The 19,204-nt window shown below is 46.7% G+C and overlaps 1 gene segment (V, D, J or C); it reads right to left on the bottom strand.

Annotated features, from left to right (window-relative positions):
* Nucleotides 1-19,204, bottom strand: part of LOC115838008 — a 127,370-nt gene that overhangs the window by 8,851 nt on the left and 99,315 nt on the right. Inside the window, 2 exon segments of the C gene segment in view lie at nt 3,041-3,361; nt 4,175-4,498. Coding sequence covers nt 3,041-3,361; nt 4,175-4,498 — 645 coding nt within the window.

Consider the following 19,204-nt stretch of genomic DNA (forward strand, 5'->3'; position numbering starts at 1 on the left):
AAACAGTCACTGCAGAGAACTTGCTATGGGCCCCATTGTCCAGATGCCAGGCAGGAGTCAAGGAAAGGAATCTTAAGCAGGGCTCTTTGAGGTGGGTATAACAATTGTCATTGCAGCGATGGAAAACTTGACTCAGAAAGGGAGTTGCTGCCAGGTGCGGTGGCTCACGCCTGTAAGCCAGCACTTTGGGAGGCTGAGGGAGGTGGATCACCTGAGGTCAGGAGTTCGAGACCAGCCAAACCAACATGGTGAAACTCCATCTCTACTAAAAATACAAAATTAGCTGGCCATGGTGGTGTGTGCCTGTAATCCCAGCTACTTGGGAAGCTGAGGCAGGAGAATCACTTGAACCCGAGAGGCAGAGATTGCAGTGAACTGAAATCACACCACTGCACTCCAGCCTGGGCGACAAGAGCAAAACTCCATCTTAAAAAAAGAAAGGGAGTTGTTTTGTCTTAGGTCACATGGCTGGGGACACTGATCTGTTTGACTCCAACGTTTGGCCACCTCGAAACATAAGAGCCAGTCCCTGCTTCAAGGATGTGAGAGTCTAATCATGGAAGATGGGTGTAAATGGAATAAAACCCCAGGTCGGGGGACTTTGGGAATGCCCTTGTAGTTTAAGTGCCAATTGTGAGAACTAACTGGTATGGACAGATAAGACCACACAATTCAGGAAGATATAAATACCAGAAATAGATCATTTAAAATTGAGATTTGAGAAGAGACTTGAGATAACACTAAGCTTTGTATTCTCGGGCAAGATAGGAAAGAAAAATGCAGAAAAACACATTGAATTTTTGAACAGACATGCCTGCATTCTAACCCCAGCTATGCTGTTTGGAACCTCTGAGACCTTGGTCCCTGTGCTAGCTCTGGGCTCTGTTGTAGGATCAGATAACATATTTGAGGATGCCTAGTGTGCAGTAAATGCTCTACGGGTGTCAGCCAGTAGGAACAGAGACACAGAGTGGGGAGTGCATAACAGGTGAGGGTGCTGATGAAGGCATTTATGGGCCAGGTTGGGGAAGGACAGCTGCAATGCTTTGTTAACACCAAATAGAAAGGGGCCTAAATGCCAGAAAAGGAAGGGGCTGCTCTTCCCCCTGCAGACCACGGGGCCCCACAAAGCTACATAGCGGAGCCGTGTAATCAAAAGGATGCTCCCAGGGGGTTAATGTTGCAGCAGTGGGCCAGATATACTGTATGCAGGCAAAAGAGAAAAATAAAAGAAGAAAAAACCAGCATGAGTCAATAAAGAAATATTGTAACTTGCTTCTGATCAGAAAGGACCAGTTTTGAGTTTTTCAGCCAGACCTGTATATCCTGCTGGGTGAGCGTTTTTCTTATTTCTGCTGGACAACAGACAAAAAGGCACGGGGAAATTGAAAGCTAAGTGGGATCATTCCCCTTAAGAATTCTTACAACAGCCAGATAGAGGCCAATTCCGTCAGGGAGAGAGAGAATGCGAGGTGGAGGGCCCTGGTGGGAAGATGGGCTGTTGTTGCCGGTCCGGCACCCTTGCTCTGGCAGTGGCCTGCGCTGTAATACCTCGTACCCCGAGGCATACACCCTCACTGCCCACAAGGGGCTGTCCTTTCTGACCACGTGGTTCTGGAGGGCTGTGAGTCCATATGCTGGCTTACCCCTAGCTCACAAGGCCCGGCCAATCCTAAGAACGTCCACCCACCCTCTCGGACACCGTCCACCCCCACTACCCAGCCGGCCACTCTGGGCCAGTAATTCATTCTCCCAAGCTCATCCAAGCTGAACCGAAGGAAAGCAGCCCGCGCTCTCTGGGTCTGAACTGCCAGCAGACAGCTCCCTCTTGTGGAGAAAACAGTTTGAGGACGCAAAGAGTGAGAGAGAGAGACGGAGGTAGAGGAGATTCCAGCAGGCAAGGCGGGCCAGAGAAACTATCAGCAGAGCCAACAGACAACCCACAAAATGGGAGAAAATATTCGCAAACTATGCATCCGACAAAGGTCTAAGATCCACAATCTATAAGGAACTTAAATAAACTAACAGGTAAAAATATAACACCATTAAAAAGTGGGCAAAGGATGTGAACTTTTCAAAAGAAGACACACCCGTGGCAAACAAGCATGTGAAAAAATGTTCATCACTAATCATTAAAGAAATGCAAATAAAAACCACAATGAGATACCATCCCACACCAGCCAGAATGGCTATGATTACAAAGTCAAAAAATAACAGAGGCTGTACACAAACTCCCCCCCCCACAATTTACCTGTATAAAAACCTGCACATGGGCCCCAACCTAAAACCAAAGCTAAAAAAATAATAATAAGATAATATAAAAACACTCAAAAAAGGGAGAAAGTGAAGAGGACAAGGAAAAAGAGAAGGATGGAAGGAGAAGGAAAGTGAGGGGGAAAAGGAAGGGGAAAAGAGGAGGAGGATCTGTTCTGACCCCGTGCAAGGGCCTGCACTGACTCAAAGGGCCTGTCCTGACTCCATGTAAGTGCCTGTCCTGACCCTATGTAAGGGCCTGCACTGACCCTGTGTAAGGGCCTGTCTGACCTCGTGTAAGGGCCTGTCCTGACCCCGTGTAAGGGCCTGTCCTGACCCCGTGTAAGGGCCTGCCCTGACCCTGTGTAAGGCCCTGCATGGACCCTCTTTTCCAGCTGAATTCAGAATTCTGGCCTCTGTTTAAAGTTGCCATCCAGAAACTTTCAACTGTGCCAGTCTTGATTAATAGCCTTTCTAGAAGGCACTTTGGTGCTCAGCAGTCCTTAATCTCTGCCATTTCTTGCAGTCAAGTGTTAAGGTGGAGAACCTTCAACACCAAGAATGCATGGAATTAGGGAAGGGGAGTCCCACCCTTTCTTCTTGGGGAGGGTGTGGAGGAAGGCGTGAGGAGTGGAGTCTGGGAGCGAATGTGTGAGAGTTGTATCACCAGCTGAGGGTATCCTTCCTTCCTTCACCATCATCCAATGCTGCCCTGAGTCTCTGACCCTCCCCAGCCGTGCTGCCCACAGGGGATGTCCAGAGGGGCTGGGCCAGAGGCTGCACCCACCTTTTCCCTGCCTGCGCACCTGGGCTTGCAGGGTGATGTTGGCCTTGAGTGGGGGCTGCTCATCGTGGACCACCCAGCAAGCAAACTCACGCTCCTCCAGCGTGGCCTCTGCCTGCCACGTGTGCTCCAGAGAGTATGTCCCATCTGGATTTCTGGTGGCCTTAGGGGACACCAGGGTCTGGATCATGCGCCTGTTCTCCATCCAGGTGAGTCGCAGGTGGGTGGGATAGAAGTGGAGGACGTGGCAGGTGAGATTCACTCTGTCTTGCACACGTACATGGGTCCCAGAGGGTTCAGTGGTGATCTTCAGGGTGGGGACAACTAGACAGAGGAATAGGAAGTAAGATCTGGTGAAATCAGCCCCTGCCTGTGGCCACCCATGCTTCCCTCTCCCAGGGAACAGCCTCAGGTTCTCTCGCCTTTTTTTAAAGAAATATTTTTTTATTGTATGCGCAACGTAAAGCAAATAGGGCTAAATGTTAATATTCATTAAATATGGGTAAGGGTACATGGGTGTCTGCTATATTCTGTATTTTTGAAATATTTCATATCAGAAAATATAATTTTAAGAATTAGTAAAAGGTGATGCCCATGATGACAGGGACTTTATTTTGCTCGTTGCTGCATCCCCAGCACTGAGCACAGTGTCTGGCATACAGTGGATATTCATTATTATTAAATGAATAATAAACATTTTAAATAAAAAACTGTAACAATGACATTAATAGAACAAAGATGTTTAGAAAGGGAGTCTGAGATCAGGTAATAACAAGATCAAACATTCATAAGTAAATCACTGCATGCCACGCACAGTTATGTGTGTTTTATAAAGAATAATTCATTTAATCTTCACAGGACACCTATGAAGTAGGTCCTCATTTTATTCCTGTTATATAAAGAAACTGGCATTAAATAGTCAAGTAACTCGCAAGATCCCACAAGTTGTAAAGTGGCACAGCCAGGATTAAAACCCAGATGGTGAGCCCCTGGAGCCTGTGCTGATAACCACAATACACATGATCAGAAATCCACAAGGAATTTCATTTCCCCATTTATGAAATGAGGCTTTGGGCAAAAACCCTGAAAGCTGATGCTTCCAGGGTTAATGTCCACCCCACCTGACTGCCCATTCACCTCGGAGCACTTGGGAGAGATTCATGGTTGTTTTCAGGGGCTCTGCCAGGGCCCTGTGGGTGACTTCGCAGGTGATCTCAGATGAGACATCCTGTCGGGTCAGTGTCACCCATGCCTTGCTGGTAATGAAGTCATTGCCTCCCTTGTCAGGCACCAGGCTCTGAGCTGAAGCTGGATGTTCGTCACTGTCCTTCAACCAGGTAACACAGAAGTCCCGGGAGAAGTCCTGGGAGTTGAAGGGGCCAGCAGTACAGTTGAAAGGCGCCGTGTCTCCAGGGCTTGTCCTCTGAGATGGACCAGTCAGAGAGATGAAGGGCTGTCCAGCTAAGGAAAGAGCAACTGTGACTGCACACTGAGAGTGGGACACACCCTACAGGCACCCGTGGCACCAGGGCTGTGTCAGGCCCTGGGGACCTACTATGTGCTGTGTCTGATTCTGTCTTCAGGCAGCATATCGGCATTTGATCACAAGAAAACAAGCAAATGCAAATGTGATTACGATTGAGCCCAATGCCGTCAAGGAAACCCAAAGAGTGCACAGATGGAGAATAGGGGGAGGACTTATTCTAGAAGGGCAGCTGGGGAAGAATTCCTTGAGGAGGTGACATCATTGAGCTGAAACTCAGGAATGAATAGGAGCTAGCCATGGGAAGGGACAGAGGAAGGACATTCCAGACAGCGGGGACAGCAAGACAGAAGGACCTCGGGCAGGAAGGGCTTGGTGGGCTTGAGAAACTGAGAAGTCCGTAGGACCCTAGTGTCATGGCAAAGAGGCCCAGAGTGAGAAGAGCCTGGGGACCATGGTGATGATCTTGATTCTATTCTGAGATTGATGGGAAGCCAGCAGAGACTTTAACAGAGGGGCAAATTGGTCTGATGTGTATTTTTTAGAGGATAACTGGGTTTGTTGTGTGGAGAATGGGAAGAAGCGTGGCAGGAATGGAAGCAGGGAGACCAGTGGGGAAGCTGGTACAGGCCTCCACGCCGAGGTGATGGTAGCCTGGACTAGGGTGGTGAGAAAAGGAGACTGGAGACATATTTGGAAGATACAGCCCACAGGACTCAGTGATGGGCGGGATGGGGGGTGAGGGACAGAATGAATTATGGGTCAACAATTCCCAGGTTTTCTCTAGAGCAGCTGTGTGGGTGGTAGCTCTACTTTTTGAGATGGGAAGATCTGGAGAAGGACCAAGTTGGGATAGGAAGGGAATGGTGATGAATCAGGATTTCCATTGTGGATGTAAGTTTATAAGGACTTGAGTGTGAAGTCAAGAATCACCCCAACAGGGATGGTTGGCCCTCCTACTCAGGTCCCTCCCATCGACACCTCGCTAGACCCCCGTTGTCTGCTTGCTTACCTGCAGTGACAGGGAGCTCTCTCCATGAGAAGCAGCTCCATTCACCCTCACACCCAGCTAGGACTATGACAAAATATTTCCTGCTTCTGGGATATAACCTGGGATCTGTCTCCCAGAATTTTCCCAGGAAAACTGCAGGATGAGACTCACCCCTCCTCCTAAGGACAGCCTTGCAGAGCTCTGGAGCAGGAACCTCCCCAGGTCTTCACAGCAATCCCTAAGCCCCTGCTCTGCACCAGGTCAAGAGTTGGGTGCTGAGACCACAGAGATGAGTCAGACAGGAGCCCTACCCTTGAGAAGTATCTGGTCAGGAGAGGGTGAAAGGCAAATTAACAACCAATGACAAGCAGGATGACAGGCAGAGGGCAGCGCAGGAGGCCATAGGAACTTGTCCTCTTAGCACACAGCTCTGGTACCTTCTGAACTGTGCTCTGCCCTCATCACCCACCCTGCACACAGCACCGTGTGGTTCAGAAAACATTTTCAGCCATGTGTGCTTCTTTTCTTCCACATCTCAGCTATGGGAGGCTGATATTATTGTCCCCACTTTCCAGAAAAGGAAACAGAGATTCAGAAAGGTCTTGTGACTTGCTTAAGGTCACACGGCCTATCAGTGGCTAAGGAGGAAGGGTAAGAAGGCCTGTCTGACTTTGGGTCCAGGACTCTTCCATGCCTCCAATGCCGGAGGCTCCATCACTCTGGCGACTTCTCTCTCTCTCTCTTTTTTTTTCTCTCTCTCTTTCTCTGTCTTTTCCACCCTTACACCCTCTCTGATCCAGAACAGGTAGCCACTCAGACTAGAGCTGACATCGGGAAAACTGGGAGGTGGGCTCCTCTTTTACCCCCTGACCTCCCCCGAGCCCCTTCACCCTTAGGTCACTTCCTCTTCTGACCCCCAAGCTCCCACCAACTCCCTTTGTCCACAAGGTCTACATTGAAGAAAAGATGAAAAACAGCACCTGACTGGCAGGAAAACAGCTCAGTCACCTCCTCTGAGCCTCAGTCTCCCTTCAGAAAGACACAGCGGCTGGATTTGGTCATTCCTGGGGGTCTCCTTGCCTGCCCTGAGGGTCTCTCTGGGCAGGAATCAGGACTCACCTGTGAGTCCCAGCAGAAGGGTGGGCAGGAGGGAGCCCAGGACCTGCCCAGGTGTGGTAGCCATGGTGAGAGACTCACAGTGCTCCTGGTCTGTTCCTGGTGGCAACCACTGGATAAGGCCCTGAAAGAGCCCAGGAGCCACTGACCGGCCTCTGACAGCCTGGACCAGGCCTTATACTTCCCAGCTGCTCACCCCACCCCATTCCCTGCCATGCCTGGAGCAGAGGCTTGAGCCACAGTGAGAGAAGTGGTCACTGTGGCCAAGGCCCCCTTCCAAGCCCCAAACCTTCAGGCCTGAGGTGTCTAGCCAGGGAGGCATCTAGAGCCTTTCAATGGGCTCTGACTGTCTCTGATTCCCCATGAGCAAGACCAGGAAGTGGCAGAGCTCTGCCTCAAGCTTCAAGTCACAGAGCTGGCCTCTGATAGGCTGAGCCTTGATGTCCCTTCTCCTGGAGGCTCCTCCATGCTGAACAAGCAGCATCAAGAGCCTGCCCTGTCCCAGACCCAGTCACGGCTTCTGGGAATGCAGAATGGATCAGATATGGGCCCAGAGGGTTGAGAAGTGAGCCTTGACATACACAACCACATGCAACCAAGAAAGACCCTGGACTTTGAAACCCAACCCTTGCCTCACGGCTTAACTAGTCTTGAACAATGGCGGCATGGATTTCCCATGGCCCAGAATTGTCTACTAGGCTCCAGGTTGCGGAAGCATGAATTTGAAACACAGCCACCAGTTTCCCTGACCTCCCTATGAAAACAGCCTCTCCCTTTGGTCTCTCTCCATTTCCTTACCCTACTTTACTTGGCTTTCCAATGGTTAGCCCTGATGTATATTATTTGTTTTTATCCATTTCCCTCATGAAAAGTAAATGATTTGCCCTGAAGACTACCGCTTTTTGTTCATAGCTGTAACCAGCAGCCACCCAGTGCTGGGTGATACTCGGTAATAACAAATGAACCTTTGGGGCCAGGTATGTTCTCAAGACTGATTACAAAGCAGCAGAGCCTGGCCTGCTCCCCAGCCATCCCATCTCTTTGGGGTCTGTATGCTCAGCTAAAGTGGAGGGAGAGGCTAGAGAGGAGTTTTCATCCTGGAGGAGGCTGTTATGGAAACTCCCCTGACCTCACAACCCTCCACCACTACTTAGCCAAGCAAGGCACCCCAAAATGACTCCTAGATATTAGGTGCCTGCAGGAGGAGGAGGCTGCCTCCTCTTTTTCCAGGTGTCTCCTGAAGCAACAGTGGATTTGCTGATCCACCTTAATGTTGCCCTGGGCAAGAGAAAAAGGAACTGAAAAGAGACAGCAGGGTAGAGTGACGGGGTGGCAGGGCAGCAGCTCAAGCTTTCTCCATGCAGAGTGGCAAGGGGGTGAGGTCCATGGAGAGACCCCCATTGAAAGGGGGGAGCCAACCTTAGAGCATCCCACTCAAGAGAGGTGACAACTGGAAAGAGGGCCTAGGAGTAAGAGACTGCAGCATGGACTCCAGCGGGGAGCTGTGAACCTGGATCAGATCATGCATAAGAGAGATTGTGCAGCAGACTGTGTACCCCCACAGCACACACACATGGGCACACACACGTGCACATGCATGCACCCATGCACACATTCAGGATCCTCCTAGGAATCCACACCTGTGCCCTAGGAGGCAGCTGGCTTCCAGAGTCCAGCCATAGTGAACAGAGCATTGTTGGGTAAAAAAAGTCCCCCTTTTTCCATCTCCCCTCCCAGGCCCTAACACACCAGATGATAGACAGACCCAATTCAGGGAAAGGAGGAGGAACAAAAGAATGCTTCACCTCCATCCCTTCCAGATCCCTCAGCAGGGACTTGGGGGCAGCACTGGGCTAGGGTGAGAGGAGGAAGTGGATGCTGAACTAGATGTAATGCTGGCATTTTCAACCAGACTAGTTTGGACTGGGCAGGGCCTGACACAGAATAGTTATTTTATAAAGTTTGATAAAATTATTCATCTACCCTCAGTTCCTTGGTGACACTAGCCACATTTCAGGCACTCAATAGTCACATGCGGCTACTGGCTACCATAGTCGACAGTGAGGTCTTGGGTGAAACATTCTTCATCAGGGAAGTCTTTTCTACCCTAATGTCTCCCCGTGGGTTCAAATACTTCTCTTGCAGATAATTTATCACAGTTATAATTAAATTGTTAACTTGAAACTAGTTGCATAATAACTCTTTCCCTTATTAGACTGTAGGCTCTGGAGGACAGGGACCATGTCCTTGGTCACTAGTGTAAATAAGTGCTGGATGAATGTTTGTTGGATGGATGGATGGGTGGGTGGAATGGATGGATGGATGGATGGGTGGATCCATGGATAAACAGACTAAGAGGAACGTATGTGCTACAGGGCAAGGGAAAGAAAGAAGCACTCCCACTGAGAAAGCAGAGAAGGCTTCCTGGAGGAAGTGGGCTCCTGTCTCAGCCCTCCAGCTTAATCATACCATCTACACAGAAGGAGAAGACTGGCAACACTAGGGCTAAGCTGCAGTGGGTGGGCAGCCATGGGCGGCCTGCCTTGTGGGGCTGCAAGGCTGAAGGGGAAGTGGAGAAGATGAGGTTTTCCAAGGGGTGGCCTGAGGAATGCCAAAGTACCCACAGGGCTCGCCCAGGCTGGGCCATGCATCCACTGGGTAAGGCTTGGCTTCCTCTGAGTAGAGTCACGTCAGTCTCCTTCCTTATTCTAGCACTGGCAAGAACTGGCTGTCACCTACTCTATAAGCACAACCTTTTATAGGAGCTGGGGATTCAAGAGCCCTCATCATGAATATGGGCCCCTGTGCTGGCCTAACAGGCTGAGGACCCAGAGAGGACAGAGAGCTGCTAGTTCTTCAGAAAAGGGACACTGGGCCAGGTGCAGTGGCTCATGCCTGTAATCCCAGCACTTTGGGAGGCCGAGGCAGGCGGATCATGAGGTCAGGAGTTCGAGACCAGCCTGACCAACATGGTGAAACCCTGTCTGTACTAAAAATACAAAAATTAGCTGTGCGTGGTGGCATGCGCCTGTAATCCTAGCTACTCAGGAGGCTGAGGCAAGAGAATCGCTTGAACCCAGGAGGCAAAGGTTGCAGCGAGCCGAGATCACGCCAGTGCACTCCAGCCTGGGGACAGAGCGAGACTCTGTCTCAAAAAAAAAAAAAAAAAGGACATCGATGCCCCTAAAATCCAACTCCTTGCTGCAAGGACCCATGGATCTTTTACCCTCACCCCATCTTCTTAGACTTACCCTTGACAAGCTGCACATGTCACTCTGAGCCTCCTGTGAACATAAGTCCCTGTCTCCCCAAGACAATGATCAGCCTCCTTGAGGACAGGAACCCTTCCTTGTCCACTTGCTCCATGTCTGAGACCTCAGTGCCTCACATAGCCCCTGACACTGAATAGCCCCTGACCATGCATGTGTTAAATAAATGTGTTTCATTATTGATTTACTTATTCCTACAACAATTCTTTATAGAGTGTCAATTATGTGGCAGGCATCATTTGGGGACACTGAGCAAGCGAGCAGTGAGCAAGATAGTAAAAATAAAGGAATAACTAGGCAGTATAATTCCAGGGAGTTTAACTGGTATGAAGAAAAATAAAGAAGTCAGGGACAGAGAGTGGCGGGGTATATTTTGGACTGTGTGCACAGGAAGCCTTCTCTGGGAAGGGTCCTGTGAGCTGAGACCTGAATGAAGGAAGTGGAAGTCATAGGGTGTTCTAGGAGAAGAATGTTCCAGAGAGAGGAATGCACTTGCAGGGCAGGCATGAGCTGGGCACATGTGAGCCACAGCAAGGTCACTGTGGTGGGAGCAGAGTGAGGGGACAGATGGTCATGGGAGAAACGGCAGGACTTAATCTTGGAGGCTGTGCTGATGAGGTTAGAGTGTAATCTGTGTGCAATGCCTTGGGCAGAGAGCAGTACCGGAGCAGGATCCAGGTCACAGATTGGAAACTCACACTCTGGTGGCTGTGTGTATGTGTGTGTTGGGGGAGGGACAGGCTGGAGGGGGGGTAAGGAAGGAAGCACGGGAGAAGAGGAAGCAAGAGGCCACTGCAGTTGGGGATGGCTGGACACAGGACTCTGGAGCTGGGGGAGAGATAGGTGATGGAGACGGGGGATAGATATTTGCAAGCTGTCAACATGTGGATGGTTTCCACATGGACATTGCATGGGATGAGACCATCTCAGGAAAGAAGAGATTGGGGGAGAAGGAGAGGGGGAAGGAGGGTCCCAGGGCTGGGATTCTGATCTGGCTCTGCCACCAATTTGCAGGGTGAGCTTGGGCCATCTCTCTGGGCTTTGGATTCTACAACTGGACATGGAGGGAACTGAGCCAGGTGATCTCTAAGGATCCTTCTTCTTTGAATATTCACAGGCCTGGTTTCATTTCCTGTACCCAGGAGTTTCAGTCTGGGCCGGAGCTCCACTCACCCCACTGCTGAGCCTGATGGCTATCTGATCCCTGCATTGCACAGGGCCCCACTCTCAGAGGGACCCACAGTTGATTTACTGCTCTGTTGTTACTGTTTTGAAACGTTTAATTATTCTGGGACATGCTCTGCTAATTATGTGGCCAGTGCTCCCATGTGCCTTTGGTCTACTGCTGTGAGGTGAGGCAGGAGCACTATCTGGCTGGTGGGAGGACCTCCGGTTGTTCGGTGCCAGGACTGAGGGCCCTTGCTGGACCCCTCTGAGGACTCCCCAGTCCCTGCTGTCACGAACACCACCCTCCCAATGCCTCCCCAGACTCTGCAATCCCAGAAAGACAACCTTGGCATTCCTGAACTTCCTTTTCCTCTTTCCTTCAGAACCTGAACAAATAGTCAAGGGTAAATGCCAAAACCGTGGAATTCTGATATAGCCCAGGATTTCCGAAGATATGAGCCATGGTCTGACATGCAGATCACAGTCCTACCCCAGATGTAGAATCCTACAGAGGTCCTAAAATCTGCAGTTAAACAAACTAAACAAAACAGCCTTCTGACTGAGTTAAAACTTGAGAACTACTGATTTAAGCTAGTGACCCAGATGAGTTCAGGAAGATGACTTGATGGGGGCATTGATGCTGCCTGGATTGGGGGGTGGGGAGAAGGAGGGAAGCCAGGGAGAGATTAATTACTCAGCCATATGCTCCTTGTCCTTCAGGTCTCAGCTCAAATGTCCGCCCCCAGGAAGCCTTCCCTTGACTCCAGCACACAGTGAGCTGAGACCCCGTTCCAAGCTCCCTCAACTCCTGACCTTAGCAGAGCACCTTCTTATCATTGGTGATTGTCACTACTGCTAGACTGCATGCACCATGGAGGCCAGGAATGGGGACTGTCTTGGTCTCCATGGTATCTGCAACACCTAGCACAAGGTGTAGCACAAAGAAGATGCTCAACAAATACTTGTTCAATGAATGAATGAAGAGAGAGTTTGGATGTATAGGGCCAAGGGAATCTTTCAGTCCTAGGAATCTGACGCTTACCTTGGAGTGAAGGCTGGTTACTGCCTCTTGCCTGAGGAGACCCTATAGAGGGCTAGCACTAGAATTCCCCTCCCCTGGCTGATCTTAGAATGATGGAAAAAAGACTGACAGGGGAAAATTTAGACTAAGGTGTTAAAGGCTAACATACCATTTCACCCTTCAATATTGGTTGTGATTTCCAAAATGCTATCTGCTAACCCCACTGAGCATCTCACTGGGAAGATCCAAGCCATTGAGGAAAGAAAACAAGCAAAAGAGATTTAAGGGTTAAAGAAACCCTCTTTTGATATTTCACATAGTCCCAACAAACTTCTCTGCTGCAGGAGATGAAGACTTCAGCCACTACAGGTGGACTGACCCCAGTGACCCCTGTCTTCATGAGAGCAAGCAGATATAATAATGCGAGACAATGGGTGAAGATCAATGCCTTAACCCCAAAGAATGGCTTTAATGGTGGACTTCTAGGCTGTCAGCACTTAGGTGGGGCACATCTGTAGGAGGAGGAGAAGAAAAGGAAACTCAATGAGATGAGGTGATTTGCTTGATAACCTACAGAGAGGTCAGCAAGCTAGATAGGAACAACTAAGACCAATGAGGAAGTTACAAGAGGCTCATTTCTGCTTAAGAGAAGGAAGAACTTTCTAACAATAAATGCTGTCCAGCAACGAAACTGTTTATCTTTTGGGGGGAACTTCCTTGCATCAGGGAAGTGTAAGTATAGAACTCCAGTTAGAGATGCTGGACAAGGAGTCTAGTTAGACTAGATAAGTGATTTTCAAACCATGGGTCACAAGGCCTTCATGGGGCATGAAATCGATTTAGTGGACCTAAACCAGCAATTTTTTTAAATGGAAAAGATAGAAGAGAGAGGAAAGAAAAGAAGGAAAGGATGAGAAGGGAAAAGTTAGAAGATAGAAGAGGAGGTGAGGTGAGGAAAGAGAAAAGAAGAGGAATTATGTGAGTTTATCCCACATAGGAAGGACAAGAACTGTCCACTGAAACTTTCAGTGTGTGTGTGTGCATGCGTGTTTGTGTGTGTGTGCGTGCGCGTGTGTGCGCACACATGCTAGGTGGCAATATAAAGTATATTACTAAGTGTGGGTGATAGTCAAAGAGATTGAACACCTCAGGAAGTTGATCTCTAAGATCCTTCAAACTTTGCAGTTATGTGACATGAGGTCCTTAGGTTTTATGTATCAAATTATGAGAATAGGATTCTAAGATTCATTTATTTTGTTTTTTATTCATTTACTCCACATTTATCTGATACCTATTTTAAGCCATACTGGGTTCTAGGGGCAAAGAGATACATCAGAATCAGTTCCTGCCCTCAACTTAAGAGATGGAGATGAACATTTACACGGATCATTATAATACAGGGTAGTATATGCTTCAGTAAGCATTTGGCTAAGATTTATGCACCTTTCACCCAGCCCCCTGTGCAAACTGATTTTCTTAATTCCATTTTACAGATGGGAAAAAAATCAAAGCTCAAATGGTCACACAAAGGGTGAATCAAGGTCCACCCAGCAGAACCAGAATTTGAACCTAAGACCACCAGGAGAGCCTGAATTTCTAACCGTTGGGCTCCACTGGGGTGTGAAGGGCAGGTGGGTGGGATATGGAGGCTCAGAGAAGGAAGGCTGACTGCAGCAGCTGGGGGTGGGTGGGGAAGAGGCCAGGGAAGACTTCATAGACGAGGGATCATTGAGCTATGTCTTGAAGGAAGAGGAGTTGGATGGCGTGACAAGTGGGCAAAGGTGTCACCTTCCATACAGCCAGCAGAAGCCGCTCGAAGAATAGCAAAAAGTGTGGGATGTACAGCAGGCAGACCTGGTGTGAATTTTAGTTCCAGCTTTTACTACCTGTGTGACCCTGGATATGTCGCCTAACCCCTCTAAACCTCCATTTCTTCATGCATTACATGGGAGTTATTATGAAATGAGAGATTATGCACCTAATGCATCTAGCATTAGCACAGTGCCTGGAAAATAATAGAAGCCTCATGCTAATTACAACCTATTTATGACAGTTTGCTGCCTATCAACTGAGTAACCTTGAGCAAATTGCCAGCCTCTCTGTGCCTCACTTCCCTCATCTTTAAAATGGGAATCACAATAGCACCTATCACATAAGGTTATGAAAATAAAATTAATACAAGTGACATGCTTAGAAGAGTATGAGGCAAAAATCAGGTGGATGATAGAGGTAGGTCACTGTTAATACTTCTGTGTGCTACACACCATGCAGAGAGTTTTACCATTTTATTTATTAATTATGTTAACAAATGATCATTGAGGGTTTGCTAGGTTCCAGGCAATATTCAAGGTGCAGCAGAGAAGACGAAGTAGGTAAGGACAAGGCTGGAGCCCTGGGCGGAATTTGTTTGCTGGGGAGTGGGAGGGAGAATAGGATTTGGGTAGGAGGTGAGATAACTGGTGAGAAATGAGGCTGGAGAGATGGAATGGGTCAGATCATAAAAATCGTTCTATGTCATGTCGTCCTATAAACAGTGGTGAGTCCCTGGAGATTTTCAATCTGGGGGATTTTTATTCTTAGAATTTATGATTCTCCAGTTGTAAAACTCTATGACTCTACGTGCCAAAGTCTTTATGATTCCAAGATTATAGTCCTATGATTTTGTGACTCTTAATATTTCTTACTTGCTGTAGTAGGTTGATATTAAAAGTCCCCACAGTGGGGACTTGCGGTTTCAACTCTGACGTGCAAAGAACTCAGAAGTCGTTACTCCTGACCTTACAACAAGAAAATGCTGGATATGCTGAAAATCAATGACTTTCCTTGAACCCATTAGAAAACTGAGGTTGCATAGCAAACTACCACCTAAAAATCTGGGGAGTCAGGTGAGTCCAGATAGATGTGACCCCAAATTTCTGCTTCCCTGCAGCAATGCCTAAGTCAGTTAGTGGGAATGCTTACATAGTAATTCTGATGAATTGCCAAGGCTACGTGCAGACTAGCATGGGAGGGAGAAGCATGAGAGGGAAGACCTCACACTCTTGCAGGTTTTTCCTCCAGAAAGCTCACCAAGTTCCAATGAGAAAGGTCCCCATGTGGCCCGAGCAGGGAGAGGCAAAGAAAGCTATGGTGAAGCCCTCCCAGGATCTCTTCCCTCATCTCCAGAGGGAAGGACTTTGGCAGAGGGCACTTCTGAAACTCTATCCTAGCTGGGCTAAAGGAGTTCTGCATCACTCCAGGCCTCTCCAGACTTCCTGTCCCATCTAGGGAGGAAAAAAGTGGTGGCAGAGGAGGGAGCTCTACCCCTGCAGGAAGAAGAAAAACACTTCTAAAGTCCACACTGCTGAAGCAAGAGGCCCCAGATTGAGACGTAATTACAGGATTAGGGAATGCCCTCTGTCTCCCACACTCTAGCACATACCAATAAGGCTCCAGTAGAGTACAGTGACTTACAGCTGCAAGACACAGACTCTCTGAGGAGCTGTACAAAGGAAAGCTCCAGAGCCAAGAGAGGAGAAAATAAGGACATTAAATGAATTGGAAGTCCCCGGTGCCTATAACTACAACAAGCATTAAATGCTGCCCAACTCCTAGCCAGATTAACATCAATCCTCACACTAAAGGTCTATTTACCTCAGTGTTTATTTTCTTATTCAACATGTCCAGCTTTCAGCAAAAATTTACAAAGCAAGCTGTGGAGGGTGAGCATCCCTAATCTGAAAATCTGAAATTTGAAATGCTCCAAAATCTGAAACTTTTTGAGGGCCAATATGACAACACAAGTGGAAAATTCTACACCTGATCTCATGGGATGGTCTGCAGGCAAAACACAGTCAAAACTTTGTTTCATGCACAAAATTTTTAAATACTGTATAGCTGGTTGCATTGGCATGCACCTGTAGTCCCAGCTACTTAGGAGGCTGGGGCAGGAGGATTGCTTGAGCCCAGCAGTTCAAGGCCAGCCTGGGCAACATAGCAACACTCCATCTCTATATATATTTTATACACACACACACACACACACACAGACAGTATATGTGTGTATTTTATACACATAGTATAAAATTATACACTATAATTTTATATGCATAGTACATCGTATTAGTCCATTTTCATGCTGTTGATAAAAACATACCCAAGGCTGGGCAATTTACAAAAGAAAGAAGTTTAATTGGACCTTCAGTTCCACGTGGCTGGGTAAGCCTCACAATCATGGTGGAAGGCAAGGAGAAGCAAGTCATGTCTTACATGGATGGTAGCAGGCAGAGAGAGCTTGCACAGGGAAACTCTCCTTATTAAAACCATCAGATCTCATGAGATTTATTCACTGTCATGAGAACAGCATGGGAAAGACCTGCCCCCATAATTCAGTTACCTCCTGCTAGGTCCCTCCCATAACACATGGGAATTCAAGATGAGATTTGGGGGGTGGGTGGGACACAGCCAAACCATATCACATAGTATAAAATTATCTTCAGGCTATGCGTGTAAGGTGTGTATGAAACGTAAATGAATTTTGTGTTTAGACTTGGGTGCCACCTCCAAGATATGTCATTATGTATATGCAGACATGCCCCAATAAAAGATAAATAAAATCTAGAACACTTCTGGTCCTAAATATTTTAGGTAAGACATACTCAATCTATATTAGTTCCCCAAGGCTGCCGTAACAAATCAGGACAGGCTGGGCAGCTAAAAACAACAGAATTTTATTCTGTTAATATTCTGGAGGCCAGAAATCCAAAATCAGAATCACTGGGCTGATACCAAGGTGTCAGCGGGGCTGTGCTCCCTCTTAAGGCTCTATAAGGGAGAATCCCTTCCTTGCCTCTCCCAGCTTCTAGTAGCTGCTGGCATTCCTTGGTTTGTAGCCAAATCACTCCAATCTCTTCCTCTCTGGTGATGTCACCTCCTCCTCTTCTGTGTATCAAATCTCCCTCTGTCTCCCTCTTATAAGGAGACATGTAGAAAGAAGTACAAAGTAGGAGGACCCACACTCTCAATTTCAAAACTTAAGATAAAGCTATAGTAATTAACACAGTATGATAATGACATTAGGTTATATAAACCAATATATAGACATATAGACGAGTGCAATAGAATTGAAAGTCCAGAAATAACCCCATAAAGTATATGGCCAGGGTGTTAAGTCCAGTCAGTGTGGAAAGAATAGCCTCTTCAACAGGTTGTGCTGAGACAACAGGATGTCCATGAACAAAAGAAATGAAGTTGGGTTCCTACATCACTCCATATGTAAAAATTGGCTCAAAATCAATCAGAGCCTGAATGTAAAAGCTAAAATCATAAAATTATTAGAAGAAAGCATAGTTGTAAAACTTCACAACCGATTGGATTTGGCAGCGGTTGCAAAAGCATGAGCAATAAAAGAAAAAATAAATTAATTAAAATTAAAAACTTTTGTGCATCCAATGTTATCATCAAGAGAGTGAAAAGACAGCCTATGCAATGGAAGAAAATATTTGCAAATTATATATCTAATAATATAATTATTAGAATATATTAAGAGCTCCTACAACTCAACAATGAAAGAGACAAACAACCCAATTAAAAAATGGGGAGAGGACTTGAATAAGCATTTTCCCGGAGAAGATACACAAATGTCCAATAAGCACAAGAAAATATGCTCAACGTCATTAGTCATTTAGGAAATACAAAATCAAAACCACTTCTTACCTAAGAGGATGGCTATTTACAAGTAACAACTAAAAAAAAAAAAAAAGAAGTGTTGGCAATGATGTGGAGAGATTGGAACCCTTGTTCATTGATGGTGAGAAAGTAAAAGGGTGCGGCCACTGTAGAAAAGTTTTCCAGTTTCTCAAAAAGCTAAACATAGAATTGCATATGATCCAGCAATTCCACTCCTAGCTTTACAGTGCAAAGAATTGAAAACAGGGACTATGATACTTGCATGCCAATGTTCATTGCAACATTCTTCACAATAGCCAAAAGATGTTTTGGCTATTGTGAAGAATCAAGTGTCCATCAACAGAAAAATTACTAAACAAAATGTGGTATATACATATAATAGAATATTATTCAGCCATAGAAAAGAATAAAGTTCTGATAGATGCTGCAAAAGGATCAATCTTGTAAACATTATTATGTTAAGTGAAATAAGGCTGATACAAAAGGACAAAACGTGTATAAGTCCACTTATATGAAATCCGCTTTGTGCATCTGCTTTGTTAAACAGTTTGGTGATTCTTCGATATGCTAAATATACAGTTCCATATGACTCAACAATTCCACTTTTAGGTATTTACCTAAGGGATTTGAAAACATATATCCACACAAAAACTCATACATCAATGTTCATAACAGCCTTGTTCATCAGAGTCAAAAGATGAAAATAACCCTAATGTCCATCAACTGATAAAAAAAAATGGGATGATGCAATAAAATATGACATCATACAATGGAATATTATCCAGTCATAAAAAGGAATGAATGTCTCAAAAAAAAAAAAGGAATGAAGTAGTGATACATGGCCGCAGTGGCATGCACCTATAGTCCCAGCTACAGAGAAGGCTGGGGCAGGAGGATTGCTTGGATGAACATGGATGAACTCTGAAAACATTAAACTAAGTGAAAAAAGCCAGACACAATATAGAATCACATTATATGATTCCATTTATATGAAATGTCCAGAACAGGAAAATTCAGAGACGTAAAGTAGATTGGTGGTTGCCAGGTTCTCCAGGGAGGGGGAATGGGAGGTAATTGCTAATGGGTATGCATTTCTTTGTAGGGTAATTATATGTTTCTGGAATTCTTGTTGATAATTTCACCTTTTTTTTTTCTTTTTTGAGATGGAGTCTTGCTCTGTTGCCCAGGCTGGAGTGCAGTAGCACAATCTCAGGTCACTGCAACCTCTGCCTCCTGGGTTCAAGCAATTGATTCTCTTGCCTCAGCCTCCTGAGTAGCTGGGACTACAGGCACCCACCACCAAGCCTGCCTAATTTTTGTATTTTTAGTAAAGACAGGGTTTCACCATGTTGGTCAGACCTCAAGTGATCCACCTGCCTTGGCCTCCCAAAGTTCTGGGATTACAGGCATAAGCCGCTGTGCCCAGTGATAATTTCACATCTTTGTGAATACA

This window comes from Nomascus leucogenys, chromosome 13, assembly GCF_006542625.1.
Source record: "Nomascus leucogenys isolate Asia chromosome 13, Asia_NLE_v1, whole genome shotgun sequence".
NCBI lineage: Eukaryota > Metazoa > Chordata > Mammalia > Primates > Hylobatidae > Nomascus > Nomascus leucogenys.